Source organism: Acanthochromis polyacanthus, chromosome 18 (assembly GCF_021347895.1).
Source record: "Acanthochromis polyacanthus isolate Apoly-LR-REF ecotype Palm Island chromosome 18, KAUST_Apoly_ChrSc, whole genome shotgun sequence".
NCBI lineage: Eukaryota > Metazoa > Chordata > Actinopteri > Pomacentridae > Acanthochromis > Acanthochromis polyacanthus.
The window spans coordinates 16083397-16103161 of NC_067130.1; the positions used below are offsets into that span (position 1 = coordinate 16083397).

The following is a 19765-nucleotide window of genomic DNA, read 5'->3' on the forward strand; positions in this document are numbered from 1 at the left end:
ATTTATCAATAATCAATCAAGTAACCACAGCGTATTTTTTGATCTGGTAAAATTCCATTTTTTTCTTTGGTTTTAAACATCAATAATGAAACCACCAACAAAAAATAGACACAAAAACAGGCTCATTTTTCAGCTTTCTCAAAGTCCATTAACTTGGAAACACTAACATAGTGTAAAAAGCATCTATTTTAGCAACCTCCTTGCTAACAGCTGCTTATTTACACATCCAGGAGAACATTAGCACTTAATGAGTGCTGTAATGTGAATATTAAATTTCATTTGAGGTCTGCTGTCATCTTCTAAATGTTCTATTATGTTCATCGGACAGCTGCAAACTTTGCGTGCCTGCTGTGTGGCGCTGAGCAGGTAGCGCACAGCCTGTTTATCAAAGCTTTTCCTGCAGAAGAAGCTGTCTGTGAGTGGAAATTAGGCCGATGAAAGAGGTGAGAGTAAACCACAACATCAAAGTCAGCGGGTACAGAACCAAAACAACGAGCTGAAATGGGCTCTAAAGCTCCAAAGTGCTGATGGGAACTAAAGCTGCGTGCCTCTGCATCAGTATGAGCAACAATTTTTATGTTACACACAAAGATGAGACGAGAAATACAGATTTTTTTTAACAGTTGAATCGGTTTATAATAACAACCTTAACTCCTTCCAGCACACACAAACACATAAGCAGAGACACAGAAGGTGGCTGACGGCTCTGCTGGGTCTTAGCACAGTTTGACGGCTGCAGAGTCCAGTACTTACTACCAGGGTGGAGGAGAGACAGAGATTTAGACAGAGAGAGGGCCTGAAGGAGAGATCGGCTGTGGCTGACACTGTGGAGGACGGCATCTACGGGGACAGTGGACAGAGGGCTGCTCACACATCAACCACACAGGCTGCAAACCTTCACCACGTACAGTCAACTCCAGGCTAATAAATGTCTGCTTAACCGCCAATTTATGCAGTTCTGTTGCCTTATTTTAAATTTCAAAATGAAAAATAACAAATAAAGCTAAACTAGATCAAGTTTATTTGAAGAAAAAGATTAAAGGGAAAGTTCAAACTTTGCAAACCAGATTCCCTTGTTTTCCTGATTGATACCACTCTCATGTCTATCCCTTCAACAGTTTCTTTTATTGTTCCTGTCACATTTTCACTCACCATTGGCTCATATTCCCCCACTATATAATGTCCTGCACCTCTATGGAGACAGCTCAACTATGACTACAAGCAGAGGAAACTCAAAAGTGCCTACTGTGCAGTATGATACAATCATAATGCCATAAAAAGAAAAACAAAAAGGAAGTGAATGCACACAGCCTGCAGTTCAATCCAGTTAAGTCAGAAATGCCTGAAAGTTTCTCTAAAATTACGTCAGTCATGGCTTCACAGCTGCAGAAAGGAGCAAAGAATTATTTGTTCTTTACAGAATCTTGTTTGTTGTTGATGCAAACTATTGATTTTTAGCTGCTTTTTTTAATAGGATATTAGGCCTAGATTTGGTTAACTTTCCAGACAGACAGACAGACACACAGACAGACCTGCATGTCACATATTATTAGTTCAGACAAAGAGATAATATGAAGATCGAGGCAGCAGCCAGTTAGCATAAAGACAGATAGCAGCTAGCCTGATCCTGTTTAAAGTGTATTAAGCAAATTAGATAAATTCAATCAACTTTAATAAAACAAAATTGCAGAGACAGACAAATTCTCCTCAGTCAAAAGCAGAATGGTAGATACCCATATCATCATTCTTCCAGTTATTAATTTTACCATGCATGTGTTTCTTTACTGCAGATGTTGACAACGTGAATTGTGGATATCTGCAGCTAAATTACGACAAGCCACAATTAAAGTTCCAGATATCTAGAGTTTAATTATAATTAGGAAATCTTTAATTCATCTCAATTCAAGATCTTCTAGTAAATTTCAACTTTCTAGAATTTTGCTCTCCGATGAGAAGCGTCACATGAGCACCATCAATGCATTTGGACGAATCAGAATGACACTGGAATTATCTGCTGCTCTTACTTTGGTGAGGCCAAACTGAAATACAGATTTCTTTAACTGCAGTTTTAATTGGTCAGACATTTTGCATAAAATGTGTAACTAGTCACAGGGTAACTTCAATGTCAAACGTTATTTTCGATAATTTTCCTAGCGAAACTCAGTTAATAAATGCTAAAATGGCTCACCATAGTTGTGTGCCAGACTATGGCTTGGATAGTTCTGGAGAACTCGCTGTGCTGTCAGGAATCCAGGAATACCTGTTCCTGGCCATAATTGTGTCTGTCACAGTGAACCACAGTGCCTTTTTTTCCCACACATATGACATATGAACTTATGAACTTCATATGTGCTGATTGGAGGATTCTGTTTAACACTCTTGGAAAGAAGTAGCCTTGCTTTTCCCCTCTTCATGCTAAGCTATCCGCTAATTTTCAGCAAAGTAACCAATCATGTCAAACAGCTTTAATGAACATTTACTTGGAGTTGACTGTACATTTTGTTAGTGTTAGGCTATTAGATTAAAATTACCAGAACATAAAATCAGCTCCAACCAGTTATGTGACCCCATTAGCGACAGACAAAACTGATGAAGTTAGTTGGAACCATTGTTAGTTATGTATTAGATTGAATTTCTAACTATGTGTGATAGTTACTAACCAGAACTGATGTCTGAGGTGTGGTTGTCCCGAGCAAAACGAGCAGGACGCAAGCTGATTTTGGAGGAAGAGTAGGAATAGGAGCGCAATCGAATCCCCTGGTCACCCAGTTCCTGCAAAAGAAAGAAATAACAAATGATAAGACTTCAAACAACACCTTTCACAATATGAGGGTGAGAAGAAATATTTGATAAAGAAGATTTTACATCTGAGGTGGGTTCACATGCTGAGGCTGACTGGCTGCGAGTGCAAGTGAGATCAGGAGAGGGACGAAAGGTTTCCTTTTTGTCTTCGCTTTTCTCAACGTCTGATGAGATCGGGGAAAGAGGAGACTTTGGCTCGGTGCTTTCTTCTTCACTGTCCACTTCCAGAGCCACCAGACTGGGACTGGATAATGAATGACTAGTTAGTTAGACACAGACACACTAGTACATTTGAGCAAAAACTCTCTTCGATCAGTCATACCTGAGGTCGCAGGTGTCCATTGGCAGACTGTCTCTCTGATCGATCACCTCAGAGGAGGCCGGACGGGTGATCCTGGTGAGGGCCTGGATAACGGGTGAGAGAGGGGGAGAGCAGTTCCCAGAAGGAGAGGAGAAGTCTTCTGAATATGGTGGAGGAGTGTCAGTGACTATAAGAAGATCCTCTGAGTCCAGAGTGTCCCATGAACCACCATCCGTCCCTGTACTGTCGCTGGTCACTCCACTGAGCCCGTATTTAACATCCTCCGCCTGCGATAAGACAAGACAAATAAAGAGAGAATCAATAAATCGAACAAGTAGCACAGCAAATGTGATTAGTTTAAATGAAAAGACAGATGTCTGACCTGCGTCTGCTGTGTGATGCTCTGATTGCTGCTGTTGTTCATGGAGAGCAGAGGGTCTGCAGCCTGCTGGGTGATCTGGCTCTGGACTGCACTGGCCTGCATCAGATGCCCACTTACTGTGATAAACACACAGTCCAATCTCAGAATAGCTTCACTCTGGTTTATAATAATTTCAAACAGACTGCTTCTCCTCATCTCCATCCCACTTCACTTTCCTAGTTAAGTTCAACTCTTACATTCTTGTTTTTCTGCTGCTGAATGATTTATAGTCACAGAGCAAGGAGCAGAAGCCACTTTTGATTACCATAATTCATCCCAACATCAGCCAGATACTTAAATGTCTGGTAAGGAGAGCAGCTTTGAGAGGAGAATAATCAGAGAGTTTATCCAGACAACAGATTTTATAATATACACATATAAAAAAACATCTAGATAACTTCACAGGGACGTGCCAGGAAACTGAAAATAGATTACCAAACATGTCATAATACGGACATATTTACTTCGCCTCTTCTGCCTTCTCTGCCGCTTTATTTTGGCAATTTGGGATAATTTTGCACCATAATACGTCTATCTCTCATCGCTTAAATGTCGAGGCTTAGGGCGAAGAAAGGAAAATGTGATGAGATAGTGCATACCTACTCCTGTTTGACCTTTAAAGGACTGTTTTCGTAGAAACTTCCACATATCATGCTTACCAGCAGGCTGTTTTCTGGGAAAAAGTGGATTATTGACTTGCAGGGAGTCACGCTCTCTTTCATGTGCTACATCTGCTCAGTGTTTATGTACATCTTTTTTATAGACACGACTCACACGGAGGCCTTGCGGTGGCCCTGGACGGTGGCTGTGGCTGAATCTGGCGTGTGTCTTTAAGGAGCCGTCCAATTATCAGTGGGGGGATTATGGGATTCCAAATTTCTGTATTGTTTTTTTTTTGGTGCTATTTTTAATTGTTTTTGTTTTTTAAGCAAATCTTTAAAATACTTTTTTCAGGATAGATAATGATATCGATCATTAGCAATCATGTGGATTGACCAATACGTTGGACAAAAAATATGCAACAAATATTCCAACACAAAACCTGAATGGCATATACAGTGTATTAAACCCTCTGAGCCACAAAGCCAGCCAGCAGGTTGGAAGAGCATATTGTCTATAAAAAAAGCCTGAAAGAAAAAAAAAAAAGCATTTCTTGGCACAATTGTAAAGCTACTATTGACTCAGCTGCAGCCAACAGTCACAGGACTCACATTAAAAATGTAAGTTACAAAATATCAAAAGTATGAGGACGTATAAATAATGAAAGAAATAAACTTCTGGGGGCTTTTTAAAAGTCTTTTTTATGATTAATGGCATTGTAACTTCGGAATACTGCACAAAAGACGCTTGAACTCTCTGTTTCTACCGGTGGTTATGGTGTTTCTATGGAGGCGCAGGACTTTATACTGCAACGAAAAATGGGTCCACAGTGAGAGACAATGCGACTGGAGCAAAGAAGCATCCAGAAACTACTTGGATTTCAGATGACTAATTAAAAGAGAACTTTTTGATATCTATCCTTCAGTGCTGAGTGACTGTAAATGACTGAACTACTGAAATAGTGAGTGGTGATGTAATAGCTAGAGACTCCATCAGAGCCAAGGTAGTGTATTTTTAAATACATTTTGCTGAGAATTAGAATTTTATTAGATAATTATGACTATCAGGGATAATAATCCGCCAGGCCAACAATCACTCAAACCCCACCTTAAAGTAACTAGTAGCTAAAGCTGTAAAATGCATTAAAAGTTGCCTCTGAAATGCAGCAAAGCAACACAAAGTGCAATAAAGTAAAGTCAGACTAACTCAGAAATGGGCTTCAGTATAGTGCATGACTAAAGTAACCGTGTACAGTATATGGACAAAATTATTTGTGCCACTGCAGCACATCTACAGGAGTGGTGGATGGTGTTTCTACTATAACAATGTGGAAAATTGCCCCCCGTTCCCACCCAGACTTTGATGTCTGGACCAGCCATGGCCGCACTAATGTGAGGGAAATCCTGGGCATCACAGAGGCATTTCCTCTCTGCTGCTCTCACACGGCCAAGACATTAACACGGAGCTCAAACATACATGGCTGACTTCTTATGTCCATTCACGGCTTTTATCTTATTTTCTCTATACGTTTTTGCCTTCCTGCTTTGCTCGAATTAAACCGTACACGCAGACATAAAAAATAAAAAACATCCCCCACTGCATTTCATTTAAAGGATGGTGACAGATTGAAGCAGCAGCAGTCTCGGCTGGCGGACTTATCGTCACACCAGAGAGCTCCAACAACAACTGACTGCAGCTGAGTTATGTCCATGGAACCAGAGAAAGCAGCACAATCATTTCAGCAGATCTGGAAAAAAACAATAACTCTGGATGACAATTTTGCACCACAGCGGCCTCGAGGCGCTGTCATCGCAACAAATATGTGCTCGGCTCAGCAGCCAGTTTGATAGCTTGAGCAATACAGGACAAAATCTGCAATCTGCTTCGGTGGCAAACACTGGGATCAATGGCCATGTGGTTTCACTCACCACCACTTCACAAAGACACATTACCATACACACACTTCACTTTATGGATGCAACGTTTACAAGCCCCATGTTTCACCGGAATCTCTCCAGAGTTTTACAACAAACTCCTCATTCTTCCACGACAACACACGGGAAATTAGCATTCCCAGTAACCGTGGCAACACCTGAAACATTTGAGCATCCTCCTCAAAGTTTTTTTTTTACCAGCCGGTGAGTGTTTGCACTTGCTGAGCTCGTACAGTCCGGCAATCTTGTGTGCGTGTGGCGCGTTTTAAAAAGCAACTCAAGGTTAATGCATGTGTCTCGTCTAAAATGTCAGCTTTTGTAAGCGCGGGACATTTCAGCTTGTTAACATTCCACCTCTGTGCTTCAAGTACACAGATCCACTGTCTGGGAGACGGGGAGAGCCACCGGGGGGAGAAAGGGGATGGCAGAGCGACAAGCCAGAGGGGGGCATCTCCCAGCTCAGACAGAGTTTGAGTGGGACAAGCCTGACCCCATTCCTGTCTTTGTCCCGGTGACAGGGCAGATTCCTGGACTGAGTCACTGTGGAGGCAAAGCGGGTAAAGATCCAACCGGCGCTGCCTAACGACAGACCCTCAGAGGATAATACACCCATTTAGTGAAAGAAAACAGCCCCCTCCACCTCAGACAGAAGAGCATCTCTGACTGTGAGGCAGTGACCGTATTGATTTCCAATGATGTGATTCAAAACAGAGCTTTCCACTTATTCATTGTGCCTGCGCCTCAAGAGGAACGATCGCAGTCAGAGCTTCTAAACCAGCTTATTATGTGTTGTTCCCACACCCTGCTGTACAGTGCAGCCACAAATATGTTGTTGTGTTTTTTTATGGATTACCCATTCATCATTTAAACCAGATGCCAGAGTATTATTGCCATCATATTAAAATGGATGGAGTGTTTTGGTCGCGATGAGTTTGTGTCTGCCGAGACAGAATGCAGAGAAGAGAAGAGAAGAGAAGAGAAGAGAAGAGAAGAGAAGAGAAGAGAAGAGAAGAGAAGAGAAGAGAAGAGAAGAGAAGAGAAGAGAAGAGAAGAGAAGAGAAGAGAAGAGAAGAGAAGAGAAGAGAAGAGAAGAGATTTACCAGACAATGACGATGGGCGCTCCTCTTCATCATCGTCGTCATCCACAGACAGAACAAGCTGTTCCTCAAAAACCTTTAGACAAACCAGAGAAAACACACAATGCAGACATGCCTCTTAGGAAAATTGAGCGTGATTACTTGTCAACAACATAGATACATGCACGCTTGCATCCAAAATCGAGGAACGAAGTCAAGAGGCAAAAATCTGTAAACATTTACAGCACACACTACTCTTTGTACCGCAGACATCACATGCATCTCGGGATGTATACTCACATTATCCACCAGAACATGCTCGTCCACATGGAGCTCCTTGTTGACGCCTGTGCAAAAGAAAAATACTTCACCAAAAGTTGATGCCTGACACGCTACCACTCTCCTCCTCCTCCTACTCCAAAGGAGAGTCATGTGGATGGCACCACATCAGGTTCTCTGGATGCGACTCGGCTATCCAGGAACGGGAAAACCAACCAATGAGATGCTCTGCTCGTCCGAACCAGCGGGTCCGGTGAAAAAGCACACGCTGCCTGCTAGGAGGTTGTTATTTCGAGTGGATTAATGGATGGCTGCGACATGGTTAAGGTCAATACTGAGGTACACTTCCTGCCTGCCTTTATGAGTCGATACTGCCATCTGCCATCTCTATGGTTACCATAAGGGTGGCCACAGGCTAACAGAGACAGACTAAAAAACTAGCAGCAGGACTGAAGATCCCAAAAAGATCGTTCTCTGTGTGAGGTTGCATGCCAGTCTGAGCATGTCACTGAAGGAAAAAGAAAAATCTGCTTCTTAAGTTTGCTCCCAAAGGAAGAACAAACACACATGTAGGACAGAGTGCGCCTTTTATGGTGTCTGTTGGAAGTGTTTTTCTAGCCTCTTTAGGTTGCATGTGATGGATGTCTGACCATACCAGTGTTTTCTCAAGTGAATCTGTGGTTGTTCATTTTCCACTGCTCCACAGCCAGTCAAATCTCTGCGCTCAGACACCGCCACACAATGACAGCACACATGAGCTGTTTGTGCATGCACGGACCAGCATGATGGCATTACTAGGGCTGAAAATAATGATTATTTGTATTATTGCAAAATCCTTTGATTATTATTTTTGGCAAATTAAATAATCATCTAGTCTCAAAAGTGTCAGAACATGGTTGTCCGACAAAAACATTTTCCCAAAGCACAAGGTGGCGTCTTTAAATTGCTCACTGTGCCTGAGAAAACTGTCCAAAAGCGAGAGCAGCACTGACAAACTCCTTCACAAATGAATAAAAATATTACTCAATTCTTGTCATTGTTAATTTGCTGTAAATCAACAAACTTTGTCGGCACTGTTTACTACTCTGTCTTTTTTCTAGAGTCAGTGTGTGTTAATGTACATGTGCGAGTGAGGTTTTGTTTTTCACAGCTTGTGTTACACAGCTGGAGCATCCATGTGACGGCTACCATGTGGCACTTTAAGGACAAACACACATGATCTACGTACACACGTGGACAAAATTGTTGGTACCCCTCAGTTAAAGAAGGAAAAACCCACAATTCTCACTGAAATCACTTGAAACTCACAAAAGTAACAATAAATAAAAATTTATTGAAAATTAAATAATCAAAATCAGCCATTACTTTTGAATTGTTGATTAACATAATTATTAAAAAAAACAAACTAATGAAATAGGGCTGGACAAAAATGATGGTACCCATAACTTAATATTTTGTTGCACAACCTTTTGAGGCAATCACTGCAATTAAACGATTTCTGTATTTGTCAATGAGCGTTCTGCAGCTGTCAACAGGTATTTTGGCCCACTCCTCATGAGCAAACAGCTCCAGTTGTCTCAGGTTTGATGGGTGTCTTCTCCAAATGGCATGTTTCAGCTCCTTCCACATATGTTCAATGGGATTCAGATCTGGGCTCATAGAAGGCCACTTTAGAATAGTCCAACGCTTTTCTCTCAGCCATTCTTGGGTGTTTTTGGCTGTGTGTTTTGGATCGTTGTCCTGTTGGAAGACCCATGACCTGCGACTGAGACCAAGCTTTCTGACACTAGGCAGCACATTTCTCTCCAGAATGCCTTGATAGTCTTCAGATTTCATCGTACCTTGCACACTTTCAAGACACCCTGTGCCAGATGCAGCAAAGCAGCCCCAAAACATTACTGAGCCTCCTCCATGTTTCACCGTAGGGACAGTGTTCTTTTCTTCGTATGCTTGGTTTTTGAGTCTACGAACATAGAGTTGATGTGCCTTACCAAAAAGCTCCAGTTTGGTCTCATCTGTCCAAAGGACATTCTCCCAGAAGCTTTGTGGCTTGTCAACATGCATTTTTGCAAATTCCAGTCTCGCTTTTTTATGAGTTTTTTTCAGCAGTGGTGTCCTCCTTGGTCGTCTCCCATGAAGTCCACTTTGGCTCAAACAACGACGAATGGTGCGATCTGACACTGATGTACCTTGGCCTTGGAGTTCACCTTTAATTTCTTTGGAGGTTGCTCTGGGCTCTTTGGATACAATTCAAACGATCCGTCTCTTCAATTTGTCATCAATTTTCCTCTTGCGGCCACGTCCAGGGAGGTTGGCTACTGTCCCGTGGGTCTTGAACTTCTGAACAATATGAGCCACTGTTGTCACAGGACCTTCAAGCTGTTTAGAGATGGTCTTATAGCCTTTACCTTTAAGATGTTTGTCTATAATTTTTTTTCGGATGTCCTGGGACAATTCTCTCCTTCGCTTTCTGTTGTCCATGTTCAGTGTGGTACACACCTTTTCACCAAACAGCAGGGTGACTACTTGTCTCCCTTTAAATAGGCAGACTGACTGATTATGAGTTTGGAAACACCTGTGATGTCAATTAAATGACACACCTGAGTTAATCATGTCACTCTGGTCAAATAGTTTTCAATCTTTTATAGAGGTACCATCATTTTTGTCCAGCCCTATTTCATTAGTTTGTTTTTTTAAATAATTATGTTAATCAACAATTCAAAAGTAATGGCTGTTTTTGATTATTTAATTTTCAATAAATTTTTATTTATTGTTACTTTTGTGAGTTTCAAGTGATTTCAGTGAGAATTGTGGGTTTTTCCTTCTTTAACTGAGGGGTACCAACAATTTCGTCCACGTGTGTATCTGGGGTGAGCTCATCCATCTCTTATGTAGTAGTGTCACAGGTGAACAGACAATTGATTACAACTGATCACAAATATTTGCTTACAGCTATTGTAAATGAGTATTGTGTCAGGTCCATTTCTCTTTATGAGTCATGTATATTTTATATTTTTTGATGAAGCGTTGCACTTTTTCACTAACCAACCTCATTTTTAAATGTCTCCAAATAGGTTTGAAGGAAATAAATGGCTACTGTACATATGAATTTAGTACTCTAATACCACAAATTAAATTTAAAAAGTCTCCTTACCAATACTATATCTAATATCCCTCAACTGGCCTAGCTGAAGAATTACTTGCAGACTCATGCAGGATTCCCAATTCCGATCTTCTCTTCATGTCCTTGACATAGCCTGATACAGTCAAAGATTATTCTGAAAGCCCACCTAACCAACACAAGACTGGCAGACATACTAGTATGTCATAATGCAGTCCCCCATCGCCCTCGATGTAAAACTCAACCTGCAGACCACACATGCGTTTTGGCCTTGTCCCAAACTCTCTACATTCCAGACAAGTGTTTTTCATGCCTATACAAAATGTTTTCTAAAAACAATCTGTCACAACCCATATTTGAAGTCATGCCAGAATCCTGTCCCTTGAGGCAAGGCTCAAGAAGTCACAGCGTTCACATCCTTCATTGCGAGAGAGATAATCTTGCACTGTTTGCCTCTTGTCTGTTTTCACTAAGCTTTACAAGATTGTTAAGAAACACAATGTATTTCTTAAAGGTCTCATAACCCAGACGGCCAGCAGCAGATAGGGCCTCACACATCAGCCAGGTTCTGCTGAAGGTTTTGTCGTGTTAAAAGGGAGTCTTTTCTTGCCACTGTCGCCTTAGGGTTTGCTCTGGGCGTTAAGGCATATGTGTTCTGTAAAGCATCTTGAGACAATATGATTTGTAATTGATGCTATATAGATAAAATTGAACTGGTGAGAATCCATTCTTATTGTGTTTTGGGTCTTAATACACTTACTACTGCCATTGGCCATAGATCGACCGGAATTTTGTTCTGCTGGTAAGCAGGAACTGAGGAACCAGTAGTCATCCAGCTCAAACTTTGTCAGTCTGCTGCTTACAGCTGAGCTAATCAGAATGAGCAGCTGACTGGCAGTCCATCAGGTAAATTTACAGTCCAGAGATGCTTCTGCTAGCTCTAAAATGTCTCAGTCACAATCAAAGCTCACCAAATGTGCTGCTGTTGGCTGCAAGAGTAAACACAAGAGTGTTCATGCAAACCTAGCATCCAAGGAACTGAAGACTTAGTTGGTTACATTATTAGCGATGGCAATGTGTTAGCATGTTGTGCAGCTAACATTACCATTAGTTTTGATTACGCCCACAGGTCAGAGCTCTGTGGAAGCTGAAAAGTTGAGGAACATTCAGAGTTGGAGGAAACAGTGAGATTGTTTTGAGACAACGATTGGGTGGGTTACTGCGTTCTGATGTCGTCTGTTAAGCTTCAGTGCAACCTAATGTCAGCCAGCGTTTGAATTCAATTCTGCTTCTATTGTTAGACAAAGGAAAAACAAACAGTGCATAGTATCTGAAATAGACAGCATATAGTAGTTTGGGTAAATACTCTGTTTATCCAAATCTGTACATGCATGCTAACATTATTTCATGTGCAAAAGAAAAATAAACTGGTAAAGAAAAGAAATGGTTGCCTTACCTTTATCACTCAGGAGACTTTCATTTTCTCTCTTGTCTACATCAGTGCCAGCTTTGAGCACATTGATCTTGAACAAAGACACACACATGATTATGTTAAATATGTCATGTAGAAAATTATACAAAGAAACACCTGAGTATGGCCTTTTTGTTCTCAATTGTTTGTTCACGCTACCACAATGACCGACTAACTATACAGTGTGAATAATATGATGAAACATTCCAAATGGTTTATTCTGCACATGCTAACATCACCACAACCTGACCCGTGTTTTATTCTCATGTTATCCCTTCCCACCCTCTGATTTAAGACCTGCATTAGCTGCAGCAGTGTCTTCACTGTTATCTGCTCAATTCTTATCAAACTGTAAGGGTGTGAGAATACTTGTATAAACAATAAGCCCAAACAAAACCTATGCAAAGGGCCTGATCTCACTAAATCATGCAGAGAGGCATTTTTTCACGATATTTAGGTGCAGATTAGACGACATTATTGGCTTTAAATCAAGGCGGTTTGATCTCACCAGCTTGATGATGCTGTGGTCTCCCAATCTGTCTCGCAAAGCCACGACAACGTCCTGAGGGCAGCAACCAGAAGCCTGGTGCACAGTGAGGGTCAGAGAGTCTGTCCCAGGAGAGTATCGCAACATGGAGGAGCTGTCGGACCAAACGCAGCACACAGCAGGAACAGGACTGACTCCGGGACCTGGAGGACTGATGAAGAAAGACGGGAACAAAGGTGAGCACGCTTGAAACTAACAGATGAAACGTTAAAACAGTTTTAACAAGTGAATTTCACGAGAACATAAAGCAGCCTCTCTTATGAACCAGCCTTATCAAAAATAATCATTAGTCACCATGTGCTATTGTTGTCACAGTATCTGTATGCTTTGTTTCCACTAACACGCTTTCAAGCTCTATGTGTGCAACTTTATCGCTGCAGGTGGAAAAACCAAACGTTTGTCCTGCATTACACAGATGTTTCACGTTTGATGCATGAGCACATTGTGTGTGTTTCGACCTTTGTTGAGCTTTTTTTTTAAATGCAGCTAATGTTACCTTCAAATGGCAGCTGTCACACTTTGAAATATGACCTTTTTCCACACCTGGAGCAACTTTACCGTGTAGTCTACAAACACTGGCTTTTCTTTTGCTGCTTGAGTGGATTTCAGTTGCTGCCTAGAAGCAAACAAGGATTTAGCTGTGGGTCTAATGTTTTCTTTTACTGGTTGAGTAGCACGTGTAGCTCTGTAGTTTAACCAATGGAAAATAACAGACTTACTTGTGAGAAGTGGTTTGATCAGGTCGTAAGATTAAAATGTTTCATGTTGGCATGTGTGGTCATGTGTGCCCTTAGAGCTGCAATACTTATTATGTGGAGTAGAAAGAAATGGTTGCCTTTCCTCTGTTAACAATAGGATCTTAGGCTTTGTGTTGTTTGTGGTAGATTATTGATATAATGAGCAACTAATGTGCATCAGCTTTACTGGCAATAAAATTAAATGGTTCCAGAAAGCCTTCAAACTCCTTAAATAGTTTGAGAAATTCCCTTTAAACTGGCTACAGGAAGCAATTAATGCTATTTGTTGAAGTATCTGAAGCAGAACGAGTTATTTGATGAAGGCATTAATGTATTACAGAAAGGACTGGATGACAGATAAACTCAAAGCCTTACGCTGCCAGCATCCTGAACATGTCGTGCTGTCCATCCTTCTGGGCCAGCTGGAGTGGAGTGTGTCCTTCCTCGTTGGGCAAAGTCAACGTCCTCTGGCCTCTCGGTTGGTGAATTAGGAAACGAGCGAGGTGGACCAAACCCAAACGCGCTGCAAGGTGAAGCAGGGTTTCTCTGGGGTTAAGTTCAGCAGCTACAGAGAAAGAGACAAAAAATGAGGATAGAATTACATGAAGTAGGGTAAAACTAACTGTTGTTTATTATTTTCTCAATTAAGCAATTAGTTATTTGGTCTACAAAATGTCTGAAAGTTATGAAAGATCCATCAGTGTCACACAAAGTCCAAGATGGTGCCTCTGAAATCCAAACATCTTCTGTTTTTTAAAGAAAAAAAAAATAAAGTCCTGTACCTCTGTGGAAACAGCACAAACATTGTGAAAAGTTCCTTTGAAATTTCTATGAATAAATAATAATAATTTATTCATTTATTTAAAAAATACATACAAATAAAATAGAATCAATAACTGTCTAAATATGTCATAAATACTGCAAAAATGGTTACTTTGCTTTTTTAAATTTGTCTCCACACCATTCAGTCTTCTATTTGCTCTAAACACAGCCTGTATAGTTGAGCCAAAAAACTGCAAACTTTTCATCACAGTTACGTCACTAGTGGGATTATGGGTGTGACAAGGAAAGTAGAATTTTTGGATTCTGGTTAGAACAAAAAAATGAATTTTGGTAAAATACTAAATTAGACATGCAGAATAAAGAGATTCTGATTCCTGATTTTAAGCTAAGATTTTGATACACACGTGGACAAAATTGTTGGTACCCCTCAGTTAAAGAAGGAAAAACCCACAATTCTCACTGAAATCACTTGAAACTCACAAAAGTAACAATAAATAAAAATTGATTGAAAATTAAATAATCAAAATCAGCCATCACTTTTGAATTGTTGATTAACATAATTATTTAAAAAAACAAACTAATGAAATAGGGCTGGACAAAAATGATGGTACCCATAACTTAATATTTTGTTGCACAACCTTTTGAGGCAATCACTGCAATTAAACGATTTCTGTATTTGTCAATGAGCGTTCTGCAGCTGTCAACAGGTATTTTGGCCCACTCCTCATGAGCAAACAGCTCCAGTTGTCTCAGGTTTGATGGGTGTCTTCTCCAAATGGCATGTTTCAGCTCCTTCCACATATGTTCAATGGGATTCAGGTCTGGGCTCATAGAAGGCCACTTTAGAATAGTCCAACGCTTTTCTCTCAGCCATTCTTGGGTGTTTTTGGCTGTGTGTTTTGGATCGTTGTCCTGTTGGAAGACCCATGACCTGCGACTGAGACCAAGCTTTCTGACACTAGGCAGCACATTTCTCTCCAGAATGCCTTGATAGTCTTCAGATTTCATCGTACCTTGCACACTTTCAAGACACCCTGTGCCAGATGCAGCAAAGCAGCCCCAAAACATTACTGAGCCTCCTCCATGTTTCACCGTAGGGACAGTGTTCTTTTCTTCGTATGCTTGGTTTTTGAGTCTATGAACATAGAGTTGATGTGCCTTACCAAAAAGCTCCAGTTTGGTCTCATCTGTCCAAAGGACATTCTCCCAGAAGCTTTGTGGCTTGTCAACATGCATTTTTGCAAATTCCAGTCTGGCTTTTTTATGAGTTTTTTTCAGCAGTGGTGTCCTCCTTGGTCGTCTCCCATGAAGTCCACTTTGGCTCAAACAACGACGAATGGTGCGATCTGACACTGATGTACCTTGGCCTTGGAGTTCACCTTTAATTTCTTTGGAGGTTGCTCTGGGCTCTTTGGATACAATTCCAACGATCCGTCTCTTCAATTTGTCATCAATTTTCCTCTTGCGGCCACGTCCAGGGAGGTTGGCTACTGTCCCGTGGGTCTTGAACTTCTGAATAATATGAGCCACTGTTGTCACAGGAACTTCAAGCTGTTTAGAGATGGTCTTATAGCCTTTACCTTTAAGATGTTTGTCTATCATTTTTTTTCGGATGTCCTGGCACAATTCTCTCCTTCGCTTTCTGTTGTCCATGTTCAGTGTGGTACACACCTTTTCACCAAACAGCAGGGTGACTACTTGTCTCCCTTTAAATAGGCAGACTGACCGATTATGAGTTTGGAAACACCTGTGATGTCAATTAAATGACACACCTGAGTTAATCATGTCACTCTGGTCAAATAGTTTTCAATCTTTTATAGAGGTACCATCATTTTTGTCCAGGTCTGTTTCATTAGTTTGTTTTTTTAAATAATTATGTTAATCAACAATTCAAAAGTAATGGCTGTTTTTGATTATTTAATTTTCAATAAATTTTTATTTATTGTTACTTTTGTGAGTTTCAAGTGATTTCAGTGAGAATTGTGGGTTTTTCCTTCTTTAACTGAGGGGTACCAACAATTTTGTCCACGTGTGTAAGTGACAAATCAGTAGACTACCAAAAAGTTACAAGTCTGACAGTACTTGCTGTTTTAACTGTCTCTGACATATGGTGTCATTTGGCAGTTTTTTAATGGCAGCTTTTGGGAGAAAGAAGGTCAAAAAAAATTCTAAACCAGTTAATCTGTTGTTCAACTATCCATCCATCCATTCTCTATACACCGCTTTATCCTCATTAGGGTCGTGGGGGGTGCTGGGGCCTATCCCAGCTGACTCGGGCGAAGGCAGGGGACACCCTGGACAGGTTGCCAGTCTGTAGCAGAGCCACATATATAGACGAACAATCCCACTCACATTCACACCTACGGGCAATTTAGAGTATCCTATTAACCTCAGCACATTTTTGGACTGTGGGAGGAAGCTGGAGTGCCCGGAGAAAACCCACGCATGCACAGGGAGAACATGCAAACTCCATGCAGAAAGATCCCAGGCCCACCCCGGGATTTGAACCGGGGATCTTCTTGTTGCAAGGCGAAAGTGCTAACCACTACCCCACTGTGCAGCCCTGTTGTTCAACTAGTTGACAGCTATTCCATTAATCATTGCAGCTCAAACACAGAAGAGATGTGCAGCATGTCGTTTTACCTAAACTTCATGAAATGTTAAACCAGTGTGCCTTGAAGTGTAACATGATGTTAATTTATCAATCAATAACAAGAAATTGGAGTTCAGAGTTTCCAGACTAAAAACTGTCACTGATACACAGTTTTTCCCCACAGCATTGAAAAAATTTGCTTTTCAGCTATAAATAAACTGCAAAATAAACTGTTTAGTATGTGACTTCTAAGCACATCTTTCTCAAAAATATTTTTTATGTAATATGCTAATGTAAAAAAGAATACTTTCACTTGATTTATTTTTACTGGAATCTCCCAAATATCAATAATCAGTATCAGCCCTGTACACTACACTTCACCTATGTAAACGTTCAGCCTTCAAACACTAGATCACAATGTGCTGATGCACAGATCAGCTGCTGTGTATTCCTGGAATGTGCGGCATGTTCACACTGTGCAGATGAAGGAATGACTGACTGAGTTATGCAAAGTTTGCAGTATTTCAACAATATTACTTTCTAGAAGAACTAGATGTCTGACTGCAGAAACACCTGCTGCCTCTGAAACAGTTGCTGCCTCTTGCCTCATGTTCACTGGAGTATAAACAGTAAGTATACGGGCACTTCAACAATCTTGATTCTCTGTAGGTCTGAATGATGCTTTGCCATCAGGTCAACGCTTCCTGCTGATCGCTGCTCAGCAAAAATCTTCCATTTACATCCTGCTTGTTTTATTATCACAGGAAGAAGGTCCATTTTAAAAAAGAACAAGAGGTACTTTATCGTTGGGTTTTCCCCTGAAGTGTGAGTGAAGTGAGGGTGAGGGTCGCCAGGGTGCCATCTTCTGAATCCAGAAACAATGTGCAGAACACTTTCCCCTTCCCCTTCAGTTTGTAGCTGCAGGCCTGAGATGAACTGAAATGCCCCCCTCACCTCCACAATGGTGCCATTAATTGTGACCCAGTTTCGACAAACCAAGGGGAGCAAATACTGAACATACTCTTCATGCAAAGTTCAACGGACAAGAATGTCATTGTCAGATAGTTGTTATTGCAAATAGTGCACTGGCGGGTGGGTTCAGGGCCGACACCTGCTTTGCATTTGCACCGTGCCCGAGTTTTGCATGGACATTTGCTTTCTCTAAGCAAACCCTGACCATACACAGACCGTCTAATGAGAGGACACACTAGGACTGTATTCGGCCTTCAGTAAGACATGTGAATTTGTTGGCTCCAGTCTGTCTGTGGTGTCACTTCCTTTTTCTGGCCATGCTGAATACAAACAGTCTGGAACTCTAAAGGGGCAAAGAGCTATCTGTACCAACTATCAGCACAATTTATTATCCATCTTATCCTTGTGTTCTGGTGTGACATGTGCTCATACTCTTCAGTGTTGTAACCGTCTTTCTTCATAACAAGGAAAGCTCACTGCTTTAAAATAACAGAACGTAATAATGACTACATCTGAGGCCAGAAATAACTCACACAGCGGTGGTGTAAAGGAGTGGGAGTGCGGTGCAGAGGAGGATTGTGGGAGTTGATTTAGTAGACAAAGAGGTCTGCAAGACAACTCTAATCTGACCCAAGAGGAATAATGGCAGTAATTGCACCGTCTTTTGAGCACACCGGCCTTTGTCGGGCTGACTGGCTGGTCCTGTGGGTCATGTGATGAAAGAATCGGGCTGGTCAGTCAGATAAGATTGAATCAGAAGCTATTCAACACCAGAATACCACAACAATACTAATGTAAAGGACAAACACAGTTTTCTTACATATTTTGTAACTTTCCACTATGAAGACAGTTCTTGTACAAATCTGGCCCTATGAGATAAACCGATCATAACATTATGACCACCTGTCTAATATTGTGTTGGTCCCCCTTATGTGGTCAGAAATGCTCTGAACCATTGGAAATACACAAGAGGACCTTTCAGGATGCCCTATGGGGTCTAGAACCAGGATGTTTGCAGTGAATCTTTTGGATACTTTGGGTTGTGCAGCTTCTGAATCAAACTTGTTCCACTGCATCCTGTTGATGTTTGATCAGAATGGGGGTCAAACCAACATCTTGGGCAACTGTCATGTTCCTCAAGACGTTCCTGATTGTTTGATGTTTTTGCAATGTCATGGGGTGCATTTTCCTGCAGGTGTAGGCCAGTGACATCTGGGACTGTTATTTGCATGAAGGAGTGTGCTTGTTCTGGGACAATATTTATTTTAATGTCTAAGTCTCATCAACACGGATGCTAAAATCAAAGGTTTTCCAGCAGAACACCACAGAGAACCAATCTGATCTATGTTATTCACCTCGCCTGTCAGCGGTCATAATGTTGTGACTGATCAGTGTATCTTGTGAATATATGTAGAGAGCTTTTGTCTATATCAGTTATCGTTGTCAGGTGCATACTGTACAGTGTTGAAATCTATGGAAAGGAGCTTCAACATTTAATAGCTAGACTGGACATATGAATATGTATTGCAGAAATATGAAACCCAGTTCTTCCTAGTCAAACAGAACATTTCAGACAATGTCATGGTTTCAAGGACGTATCACTTGTACCCAGGTTTCACATTACAGATACCGACAATTCAACTGAAGCTGAATATGAAATGCAAATAACTGCAGCTGAACTATAACTGATACAAATTCTGGTTGGAGATCTCAACAGTCAGAATTCTAGCTCAAGATATTCCAAATTCCCCTCAGTTCCAGATAAGAAAATTGCCCTTTATAGATAACTTTTAATGTTATAGTTATGTTTTTAGCGTGGCATAGCAGGTAAGCAGTAGTACAGACTTTAAATAACACTGGTAAGTGAGCAAAAATATGAATATAGCGTAGAATTTCTTTACAACCAGAATTTCACTTCTCTTCATTTTTGACCCTGATAATTTGGGTTGAATCACCAGTGCATCCATGGTTTTAAAAAAAAACTCAGCAGATTTACAGAAACAGACTTCCTGTTCTTGGAAAATGTACAGCCGTTAGTGAAGAAAGAGTCTATTTGAAAACAGAGTGGATATTTTAAAAAAACTGGGGTCAATGGAAGCAAAAGTATCAGCAGCGCCAAGTTAGAAAA

At 40.9% G+C, this 19765-nt stretch overlaps 1 protein-coding gene across 4 annotated transcripts in view; it reads right to left on the reverse strand.

Moving 5' to 3' along the window:
* arhgef28a (Rho guanine nucleotide exchange factor (GEF) 28a) overlaps positions 1-19765 on the reverse strand; it is a 59221-nt gene that overhangs the window by 26614 nt on the left and 12842 nt on the right. For 2 of the 4 annotated variants that reach the window (XM_051938669.1, XM_051938671.1), the window contains exons 5-14: positions 13665-13854; positions 12514-12703; positions 11991-12057; positions 7435-7481; positions 7159-7231; positions 3486-3601; positions 3125-3390; positions 2866-3046; positions 2661-2772; positions 754-840 (exon numbers count right to left, since the gene is read on the reverse strand). In XM_051938669.1, coding sequence (XP_051794629.1) covers positions 754-840; positions 2661-2772; positions 2866-3046; positions 3125-3390; positions 3486-3601; positions 7159-7231; positions 7435-7481; positions 11991-12057; positions 12514-12703; positions 13665-13854 — 1329 coding nt within the window. The remainder of the gene's footprint in view (positions 1-753; positions 841-2660; positions 2773-2865; positions 3047-3124; positions 3391-3485; positions 3602-7158; positions 7232-7434; positions 7482-11990; positions 12058-12513; positions 12704-13664; positions 13855-19765) is intronic. The other 2 variants (XM_051938672.1, XM_051938670.1) reach the window with 1 other exon arrangement.